Here is a 12,187-nt window from a genome sequence, read left to right on the forward strand (position 1 = left end):
TGTGGGTGGACGAGGCATCGGCCCACATGTGAGGATGGAGCAGTGTGGGGAGGAACTGTGTCCACCATGTGATCAGCTGACAGCATCCAAAGTGTAACCCTCCCTATGTGGGTCACCGTAGCTCAAATTAGAATGTGGTCAACCCCTCACGGGAGTGGGTTGGAGCCGGTGATCGACTGATGAACTGGGTCCCCTGTCGGGTGGGGCAAGTTGTCTTGCAGAAGGATGAAGATGTGGTTGTAGTCAATGAGGATGATGACATCCCCCACACATTCGGGTAGGACATTGGTTTTCAGAACCCCTAGAGGGGATAGCGGGGAGAGAGTAGAGAGAGAGGGAGAGAGTAGAGAGAGAAGGCAAGAACCCGAGGAACGACGTTGATGGTGATGCAGGTGCATGTTCAGGTGAGGGCTGCAGCAGCAGCTCTGAGGTGTCATAGCTTTAGCACAAGTCCTCAGGGCTGGGAGACTGCATAACATTTACTGGCATGAAAGATGCTGGGTCAAGGTGCGCCAGTTTCATGCAGTGGAAAGAAACAGTGAGTGGCATACCTTTAACCCAGATGTCCATCATCTTAGCATTGCGGTTTATGATCTCATAGGGGACTGAATATGGTGGGGGGAGTGGGGCCCGGACAGTGTTGTCACGGAGAAAAACAAACTTGCATGAAAGGAGGTCAGAGGACATTTAGGAGCTGAGGGATGTATGGCTAGAGGAGGAGGGTCAGGGAAATGTTCGCAAAATGTGTTTGTATCTGGCTTACTAAGTTAGGAAGGGCGGTGGGAGCATCAAGGGGGGTAGGCTGGAACAGCTGCACTGGGAGGACAGGGTTTTCACCATAGACGAACTCACTCATGGTGCCCTGTATGACAACTGTAGGCCAAGGAGTACCCATGGGAGGACCTTGGTCCAAATACTGTTGTGATACTGCAGTGTTGTCTTGAAGGTGCGATGCCACCATTCTATCAGTCCATATTCCTTGGGGGGTCACCACTGTGGGATTTCAGTTGGGTTGTAGCCCAAGGAAAACCCACTTAATACTGTAAGACTTGATATATTTCATATTGGTAAATACAAACGTCCACATTACAGCAAGTCATACAGTGAACTGAATAAGCAAGATGGTGCAGGCCACTAGGTTAAAGAGTCAAAGTTCTTGTGATGGTGAAGATATGTTGTTCGTACTAGTTGACACCACTTATTTCTTGATCAAAAGTCCACGGATGTACTGCTAGTTCATAATGTCCAACAGGCACATTATTTGAGTGGATAGACATGTTGCCATCATCAGGTGCACTGACAAACTGACCTCCTGGGGGTGCACAGATTCCCCCTACCAGCCATTTTCTGTGTAGTCCATGCCCGAGCCAATGGTGCAGAGGCAGTGGCAGCAGCATTTGTGGTACCATAGGTGTAATTACTCTGTCCACCCTTGCCATCAGATCATTGTGGTTGCTGAGTGTGTTCTTAATTAGACCCAGTGCTGGTTCCTAACTTTCTCTGAGATCATAGCTGCAGTCCCAGTTGATGTGATTGTCCCTGATGCAAATTTCGATTGCCTCTCTAATGACACTGTCCCAGTGTACATTCATATTCCATTGCATGATTTTTAGACAAACAGCACTCTGTGACTGCTGAGTTGTTGAGATACATTAGTAGAGTGTGTTACCGGTGTACTCAACATGTATCTTCCATGGCTCCCACTGTTTGTTGAATATATATCTTATCACATTAGCACAGAGTCTGATATATCCAGCCTATTGCAAACTGAGGTCACCTTCCACACTCCCCAATAGTGCCCATGTTTTATTGGGAGGGAAAAAGACAGTTCTTACTTCATGCTTTTCCAGTAAGCATCTGATTTTTCCCAACTGTGTCCCCATGTGTGGCATAAGGGCGGTGGTGGCCTCTTCCACAGTGATACCTTCCATCTCCACAGGTATATTATAGTGCTTGGAGAGAGAGCACACCAAATCTGCCATTCTGCATAACCATTTTTTCAGAACACATTTCTGAGGTGTCTGAGTTCCTGGGTAGACACTCTGTATCTGATATGGTGCACACTCTATGTGCTAGTGGTTTTAATATCCCATTACTCTACACAGAGTGGTGGTAGATGGCCCCATTCATATACAGTTCCATGGTGATTTTCATCAAATACACAGCTGGCCCAGTGTGCCATCAAATCTTTCCTTGACCATTATGTCCGTAAATGGTAGTCTTCCTTCTGCTTCAGTCTCCATAATGAATCTGGTGCTGGGATGTATGGAGTTCAGATGTGCAAGGAAGCCAAGGAGTTTGTCCATCCCAGAGGGTCAGATGACAAATGTGTTAGCCACATTACAGAAACAGCAAGTGGGTTTCAATTTAAATGATGTCTGGGTTTCTTCCTTTAAGTGATCCATGTACAAATTTGCAACCAAGGCAAGAGTAAGCTGCCCATTGCAACTTCCTCTGTTTAGTCATACTATTCTCCATTAAATGGAAAATATGTGGAAGTCGTTATGTGGCTGAAAAGTTCAGTGATATTCCCATCGAACCTCTGACCAATGAGTCCTGGTGACTCTTGTAGACACTCCCTTGTGAATAACAAGGTGATGTCAAAGCTGAAAAAGATATCTGCATCTTTCAGTCTGCAGTTATTGTGACATGCCACAAAATCCACAGAACTGTATATGTGATGTGGGCACTTAACTACAAAAGGGTGTGGTATATCTGTCACATATTTTGCCAGAAAATATGTAGGAGCCATTGTGTTGCTGAGAATTGGGCATAACGGCAACCCTATTTTTTGGAGCTTAGGGAGTCCATAAAGTCTTGACAGTCACATTCTTGTGGTAAAATATTATCTAAATTGAAGGGAAGGGGGGGGGGGGGGGGGTGACAGGAAAGAAAAGGAAAGGAACTGATGATACCAGCCACATTGGGATGTTGTATGGAATAAGTCGCAATGAGTGAAAATGTGTGCTGGACTGGGATTCGAACTTGGGATCTCCTGCTTACTAGGCAGTTGTGTTAATCACTGCACCACCCAGACACAGTGTTTATCACAAATGCAGAGACGATCTTGGTACTCTCCCCAGAAAACCCACATTCCCACCTAGCACCACCTATCTGCAGTCCCCATCCATGTCCTCTATGCTCATTAATTTTAGATTCCCGCTGTAGATTGAATGTAAAAGTGCATCCACACTGGAGGTTGTAGATTCATTGCCCATCAAGGTGAATCATTTATACAAACATGTGGTGTCTGTTCTTGTGGGATGACACCATGCATTCAAACACTTGTGATAACAATTTTTTGATGGTCCCATCTTGTAAATCTGGGCCCTTGAGAAACGTCCTGGTCTTGTTCTCCATCTTCTTGGAGGTGTCAGTGTTGGTCTTCCTGTAGGAGTCATCATTAAACAGGTTCTCCAGCTCTTCAGTGTAGTCCTTGTGGGAGAGATCCTCAGTGTAGTCCTTTTGGGAGGGAACAACAGTAGAATTATCTTTGTCAATGGGTAAAACAACAGTTTCAAGGCATTCTCTCAAGTATTCAATGGCCATCCTATCTCTGCTGGTAATGTTTGATTTCATAGGCTTAGTACTTGTCATAGGATGACAAGATACACAACATACTTCTTCAGCTGCTTCAGATGGTAGTTACACTGCAAACTGTTCAATTACACTGACAATGTCCATGAACTTAAGGACGTGGGCAAAGTTCAGTCCCCTCTCCAGAACTGATACCACATTGGCACTCAGCTGCATGTAGGTCAGATAGATGGCAGTATTTCATGGGGCCTCCAGTGATGATTTGTCAACAAGATGTAAAATTTTTTATGTTTTACATCTTGTAGCCTTCCTATGTGCAGAATCAACTGCCACCCAGGTAACAGCACCAATCCTGTCCCACATCCAGAGGTTAAAATGGTTGGCCAGAGGTAAATCTGGTTTAAATAGTTCATGAAAGTTGTACTCAATGCTCCAGCAAGTAAAGTGTTCCCTCTCACTTCCCAAGGCAGGAAGAAGCCCTGATGTCACCCAAATGGAAACACGCTTGCTTTTTGCATTATTTGAATGCCACGTTTGTCATCTGGCCCCATGGAAAGGACAGACTCCTTGACTTTCTTGCACATATGAACTCCATACATCCCAGAATCAAATTCACTCTGGAGACTGAAGCAGAAGGAAGACAACCGTTCCTGGATGCCATGTTCAAGAGAAGAGCTAGTGGTACCCTTGGGCACTGTGCATATTGGAAGAAAACCCACACTGACCTGTATTTGCACGCATACAGCCACTGCTATCCTGCACACAGGAATGGGCTATTAAAAACATGTGCACAGGGCACAAACCATCTCAGATATAGAGAGTGCACCCTAAGAACTAGACCACCTGAAAACTGTGTTTAAAAAAATGAGTACTCAGAATTACTCAGATTACTCTGCCCTGCCACTACAGTACAATCTGTGGAGATGGAAAAATTCACAGAGGAAAACGTGGCCACTGCCTTTATACAATACACTGTCTGGAAGAATCAGATACACACTGAAAAGCACTGAGTAAAATCTGGCTTTTGCCCATTCAGTAATCACGGACATTATTGAGGAGTGTGAAAGATGATCTCAGCTTATAGAAGACCAGGGTAAATCAGATTCCATGCCAATGTAGCAAGACACACATTGGAGAAACAGTGTGATCTATTGAAGATCAATGCTGAGAACACCTGTGGTACACTCTACTATTGCAGCCCAACAAGTCAATAGTCACAGAGCACTGTTTGTCTTGAAAACATACAATGGAATATGAATGTATCAGAATTGTAGCACAGCCTTCAAACTACTGGGACCATATCATTTGAGAGGCCATTGACATTCACACCAGGGACCATCTCATCAATCTCATCAACAAAGACTGCTGCTACAATCTCAGCAAGACTTGGGAACCAGCACTGGGTCTAATTAAGATGACACAGCAAACACAATGATCCAGTGGCCAGGGTTGACAGAATAACTACACCTATGCTACCACAGATACTGACACCATTGCCCACAGGCACAGATTGCATAGAGAATGGCTGGTGGGAAACAGGATATAAATCAGCAACGTGCTCCCATGAGCTCAGTTTGTCAGCACATCTGAAGATGGCAATATGTCTGATCACCAAAATACTGAGCTTGTTGCACATTATGAACTGGCAGTGCACTCATGAACTGTTCAGTCACAATTTTATTGAGTAGAAGTCAGGATGGCTATGCAAATAATACAAACAAATCAGCTGAGTAATTTTTGATGTGCTTGGTAAAATATATTACCTAAATTTTAAGGAAAACAAAGCTGATGTGGAATGAGACCATAGAATATGTAGAAGAAGAGAAAAAGATAGCACATAAGAAGTTATTGGGAACTAAACTGGATAAAGGTCTTAAGAAAAATGAGAAAAAATATATGAGTGGCCATAATCTCCTGAACACTATGAGCACACAATATGTAGACACTACATTTTTTAGACTAATTAGTCTGAATGAGTATAATACAAATGTGGATTAAGAGCCTGAGGATGAAGATAGGGATATCTCACCAATAACTGCTAAATAAATCTAGAAAAGCAATGACTATTTCAGTTCCAATAAAGACAAAAGGATGGATAACAAAAATTGTGAAACTAGATTTGATTATTGACTATAGTATCTATGACACTGGTATTGACAAAGCAAATTAGATTTACAGCTGTTAGCCATTTGTCTGAAGGACTTTGAAGTGGTAAATGAAACTTTGATCCATTTATTAATTATACACAGTGTAAACAGCTTTATTTCACATCAAGGAAACACAGGGTAAAATGTATGCCTACTTGACTTTATGATGACAGTGGGAAATAAATTGCTTGAAAAAGGAAGGGGATTTACATTTCATTTTCTAAAGAAGATAATACCTGTGAAAAATACATAAATGCAGTTTCTTACTGAAAAATGTGTTCTCAATGTGGGAAGAAAGTCACTAGAAAGCATGTAAAAAGAAGAAAACTGATGGAGAGGTAAGGAGTGAATTGCCATCTTTTGTTTTTCAATGTTTTTGTAGACTTTCCCACAAAAATAAATTATGTTTTAATCATAAAAATTATTGTTAAAATCAAAGCACTTAATCCTGTGCTTTTATAACTCAGGTCCATAGTTTCATGAAACAACAAACTAAACTCATAAAGGCTGACCCTTCAGCCTATTCAGACTCTGCAGCTTTAAAGTCTGCTGTCAAAGAATCCAAACAATCTTACATGTACCCTTTAATGTTGATAGACTGCTCTTCTATAGCCCTTTGATATAAATACACAACTCAGTGGCTCCAAAGTTACTCTTCAGCCCATGCAAATGATCTCTTTCTGCACTTCTAATCATTTTCACACAAGACTGTGTTTTTGATGTCCTTTAAGTGTGAGTGTTTTGTAGGCTTCATTTTCCATGATATACTTTCACTATCAGTTGTGCAATTACAGCCGGCCGGTGTGGCAGAGCGGTTCTAGGTGCTTCAGTCTGGAACCGCGCGACCACTACGGTCGCAGGTTCGAATCCTGCCTTTGGCATGGATGTGTGTGATGTCCTTAGGTTAGTTTGGTTTAAGTAGTTCTAAGTTCTAGGGGACTGATGACCTCAGATGTTAAGTCCTATAGTGCTCAGAGCCATTTGAACCATTTTTTGTGCAATTACAAATGAAGTAAATTAGAACCTCTGCTACAGTCTCAGAAGATAATTAATCTCACAAAATGATTGTTGTTTGACAATATATCTATTTCATTTGATACTTGGTGCATCAGCTGGCAAACAAGATGCACCTCACCTCTTTCCCATCCCACCAAACAGAAACGTTTAGGCATTGAAATAGGTGATCACACTGATCATACTACAAACAATGCTGTGCCTACCAAATACTTACCATTGTTCAGACATACTCACAAAATCAAGCTGAACTGCAGTACATTTCCATTATCCTAATACCATATGTTTCCTAGCAGCACAAGGAGAACATATAGTCAGTAGCTACAAATTATGAAGTAAATACATCAAAAGCATATCAAAGTAAGATTCTCCATTGAAATGAGATGTCACAATGACTGCTACAAGTCTGTTTTAATCAATGTTTCCAACCCTGATGATTGACAAAAACATTTGTAGCTGGAGTGTAACAAATACTTTAAGATGGTTGTGATTAACCCAGTTGTAACTACCTGCGTTCTTGAAGTGCCGATCCAACATGAGTAATCACTAAAAAAGGAAAGATTACTGATCCTTCTTTGGAGAACCTACTGAAAAAATAGAACACAAGCTAAAATTTCATTTGACCTTAGTCCCTGAAACTTCTGAAGATATTTATGGAGATTGTATGTTCTAGATTTGGCTCCAAAGTACTTCCTACCACTGAGAGTTGACTTTTACAATCATGAGCAATCTGCCAAGCACTTTTTCCTTAAATTCAGATGTTCTTACATTTCTCTATCAAATAACTCAAAAGGATTATATTAAATTTCCTAAAGGCATAGTGTCATGTGAACATTTCCTAGAATACTGCTCTTAGTAGAGAGGGATAGCTTATTATTCATTTAGTGTGCTTCACCGTGCCTATGACAGATTATCTTGTCTGTGATTTCAGACAAATCATAAACATTTACACTCAGGGAATAATTTCTATCAGTTGTTTCCTAAACCAGTTACTTAAACGAATTGTTGACCAGTGTTATGAAAGTTACAGCATCACATACTTTGAAGAGGTCATGACTCATTTTGTGCTTCTCAGTGAGTGGTATGCAGAAGTTGACAAGTTAAATAAGAAAATGCTATCTGCATGTCACATAATTAATGATTATTATTATTAAAATAATTTTTAGCTCAAGGAGAAGCTAACTCGTAATCTGTGATGAACTGATTGCATAACTGTATGCTGAAGAGAATTAAACCCAAAAGGTAGCATTTATTACTTCATTAGCAAACGTTTAGTTTATATTACTGTGGTTTCAATATATTAATTCATCATGTACCTTTATGTATACTCATGATTATCTGAAGCCAATGAGTCTGGATTCTGGATTTATTCTCACAAGAATTTTTGTTCGCAGATCCTACTCTTTCTGGACGGGAGACAGTTTTCTCTTGTGTTGGTAGCTCTCTGAGGACAACTTTACACAGACCTCAGGATTCTCCTTTACCCCTACCACATTATTTATGTGGTAATGAAAATCTTGTTGAAAGCAGCAACTTGAAAAATGAGTGTGGTTTATCAGATTCTCTCTGGCATGACTCTCCACAACTAGTTGAAATCTATCAGGTATGTTGACTATGTATGGTACTTAATATATGTATTTTAAAATTATAAAAAAATAAAATAAGTACACTTGTGTGCTAACCACAGATCACCACCATGTAAAATACTATATAAAATTTAAATAAATGCTATTAATAGGTGGCAAATATTGTCCCCACAACTCTTGCAGCAACTTTCTTTTCTCAAATCTACCACATCATTATCATCAGTCTATCACATTGCCTCAGCTAGATAATTATGATTTTATCAAAAATAAAATTTTAATTTCCAGTGTTACTGTTTTAGAGTGTGCACAAAAAATCTTGCTCCCTACATGTATGAACAGTGTGGCATGGGAGGTAACAGCTGTAATGGTGGGGCCACTGCACAGTAGGGCAAGTGCAGTGTGGTTGCTGAAACATATGCTGATCTCACGCAACTTCTAAGATACAGCTAATAAGACTGAAACTGATTGTACGAACAAGTTATGTCAGTGTAACTAAGTGACTATTAATTTGACAAATACAGATGTTTGACAAAACTGGAATCCATTAGAACCATTTTTGTGCAGCAGCCATTAGAATTTCAGTATTAAGAAAAACATAGCAATCAGTGCCAAAATCTATCATTTCTTGAAGCAGATCTAGATTTTGACTATTCTTATTCATCATTGGTGCAGTTGCCAACAGGTGAAATAGGCCCCAATATGTTGGAATATAAACACTAATAAATGACATGCATGCCCCTGTCATTTATTAGAGTTTATACTCTGACACATTGGGACCTATGTCACCTGTTGGTAACTGCACTGTTGATGACTATGTAATAACCAAAATCTAGATCTCCTTCAATAACAATGGATTTTGTGACTGATCACTGTCCTTTTCTTAATATTGAAATACAGATGTTCAAAATCAGTAGTATGCATCTATACCACCAAGAAACAGAAAAAATAAGAAACAATTGAGGTTGCTGCTACTAATGGACAAGTCCGCAGCTCGTGGTCGTGCGGTAGCGTTCTCACTTCCCGCGCCCGGGTTCGATTCCCTGCGGGGTCAGGGATTTTCTCTGCCTCGTGATGACTGAGTGTTGTGTGATGTCCTTAGGTTAGTAAGGTTTAAGTAGTTCTAAGTTCTAGGGGACTGATGACCATAGATGTTAAGTCTCATAGTGCTCAGAGCCAAGAGCCACTAATGGACAAAGCACACAGTACAGCAAGTGTCAGGCAGCCAGGGTATCAATTACTTCAGCACAAAAGGATATACTCACACAGTGCTCAGGATGAGAATGTGTTTCTGTGCATGGACCAAGTTATTTGGCATGTGCTCTACAAATCAAAGTTGTTTAATTATGGCCCATCAATGCAACATCACAAAAGTGTTTTATCTCGGTGATCAAATGACTCAGTTACATTGATACTTGTGGAAAGGACCCAGGTGAGGGTACTCCACGTAAGATGCCTGAGACCACACGTGTTGTTTGACAGCAGTACACAAAATGTGTGCACATATTACCAAGGTTCAAAATGAACTGACTCCAGAGGTAGTCCTATGGAACCACTGTGCCACTAACCAGAGAGTTTTCCCTATGTTAGCTGATGCCGTTGCTGCTGAATCACTAGAGAGACCCCACCCCTGGTTATGTGGAGCACTGGAGCGTGTGTGACACTGTCATTGACCTCCTCTTTTTATAGGCATGCATGACCAGCTGTATTGTGGCAGGTTGCCTATGTCAGGCACAGCTGGACCATTTTTTAGCACGACAAGTGGATGAAGCTAGATGTGATTGCTACTGGTCAGTAGAGCGAATGAAGTGAAGGGGAAGTTGATGTGGCCATCTGTAGCAGGATTACTGATCAATAATGGAGTGGGGGGGGGGGGGGGGGCAGCCATGATTGGTGGAGGTGAGGAAATTGTGGCTACAGGTGTATCCTGTTTGATTTGCAAGGTATCAGGCTGTGGTTGTTTCTTAGCTGCTGTGACCATGAGTGTTCTGTTAACTAACAACAGAGGAAAGATGGTGTCAGGGTCAACATCCTGTGGAAGTTTGTAATGGCAAGGGTATATTCCCAGAGGTGTCACTTCATTGCTCTACTGTTTGCAGTGCTGTCCTTCCACTACAAGAAGGCCATTAGCGAGTCAACCAGAGTTCTCCTCAGGTTAACACTGTTGGATGTCTATTTGTACTATAACTATCTTGCCATCATGACCAGTGTGACTAATGTCATTCCTGGAGGTGGTGCTATTTACTGTCACCTCAGACGTATCCTGTAGGTTCCATGCAGGCTTGATTCTATTGATGGTAACAGTTATCAGTTTCCCCTTCAGTTTGATGTCAAATATGTTACTGTCCCATCTAATCACTCTGGTTGCAATGCTAGGGGAGAGTATCATCTTTCGGCATTATGTAGTTGCAGTCCTTTAGGGCTTGATGTGAGCCATGTGCATAGGGAGGGAGATGAGCAGAAATAGTTCTTTCTCTGTTGGTAGTAGGGATGACTCTGTGAAGTCTGCCAGTAAAGGATTTCCACTATAGACACGTGGCGGTCTTTTTTATACTCAAAACAAATGAATAAAGCACACATGGTAGGGCTTCCATCCACTTCCTCCATGACACATGAGGGCTGTTTTTAGTGTGCAATGACAGAACTCCAGTGCTCCATTACTTTGAGGGTGGTAAGCTGTGACTTGGAAGCACTGAACACCACACAAGTGGTAGAGTTCAGTGAAAGTGCTGATTCAGATTGTTCGCCTTGATTGGTCATAACTGGGGAGGAACAACCAGAAGTTCAAACCCATAAATTGATAGATGCTTTTGCCATACATTATGCTGTGATATCACATGTTGATATGGCCGAAATCCAGCAGATTACCAAGTTAATTGCTTAAAGCATATAATGAATACAATCTGGGTGGGCGAGGGACCCAACAAGGTCTAGGTGGATATGCTGACAACTGCTCTTAGGAACTGTATATAACCATATTGTGGTTGCACATGTCATCCTATTTTAGATCATTGGCAGGCAGCATATGTCTGCATCCAAGTTCTACAATGTTTTGTGACATTTGGCCACATGAAGCAGTGTGTTACAAGTTTTATTATTGGTTAGGATGGCCTATGTAGTTTATTGAAGATGAGTCTTTGCATGCTGAGAGGTATTAGTGGCTGAAGATGATCCTATGAAACATCACACAGTACTTGTTTCGTGGGAATGGGAACAGTGTGGCATTCCGTGTGCAAACTGGTTATGGTGTCACGCAAGAATTCACAAAATTGAATGCCCTGTACTTGTTCTTCTATTAGTTTGTCATAATCAGTATCTCCTGAGAGTGCATTGGTCCTAAAGAGATAATCTGCTATGGCAGTGTCAGCACCATGAAGATGTTGAGCACAAGTTGTGAATTGCACAATATAATTTAAATGGTGAAAGCTCCATAGGCAAAAAGTTTTTGCTGGAATGCAAATAGAATCTAAACCTACTTCAATACTCCAGAATTCACTGTATGGCACATGGCAGAGTGTACCCCATATCACTACTAGTCATCTTCTTTCCTGTTCTCCTCACAAACAGAACAATGGAAAAAACAACTCTCTGTATGCCTCCATATGAGCCCTAATTTCTCATGGTCCTTATGTGCAATGTATGTTGGAGGCAGCAGAATCGTTTTGCAGTCAGCTCCAAATGCTGGTTTTGTAAGTTTTCTCAGTAGTGTTCCTCAAAAAGAATGTCACCTTCCCTCCAGGGATTCCCATTTGAGTTCTTGAAGCATCTCTGTAACACTTGCACGTTGTTCATGCCTGCCTGTAACAAACCTAGCAACCCACCTCTGAACTGCTTGCATGTCTTCCTTTAACCCAACCTGGTACGGATCCCAAACACTTGAGCAGTACTCAAGAATAGGTCACTCTC

General features: G+C 41.4%; 1 protein-coding gene across 2 annotated transcripts in view; it reads left to right on the forward strand.

Moving 5' to 3' along the window:
• The window catches only part of LOC124722935 (glutamate receptor-interacting protein 2), a 454,066-nt gene that overhangs the window by 396,906 nt on the left and 44,973 nt on the right, over positions 1–12,187 (forward strand). For both annotated transcript variants that reach the window (XM_047248095.1, XM_047248096.1), the window contains one exon: positions 8,093–8,301. In XM_047248095.1, the coding sequence (XP_047104051.1) occupies positions 8,093–8,301 (209 nt within the window). The remainder of the gene's footprint in view (positions 1–8,092; positions 8,302–12,187) is intronic.

Source organism: Schistocerca piceifrons, chromosome X, assembly GCF_021461385.2.
Source record: "Schistocerca piceifrons isolate TAMUIC-IGC-003096 chromosome X, iqSchPice1.1, whole genome shotgun sequence".
Taxonomy (NCBI): domain Eukaryota; kingdom Metazoa; phylum Arthropoda; class Insecta; order Orthoptera; family Acrididae; genus Schistocerca; species Schistocerca piceifrons.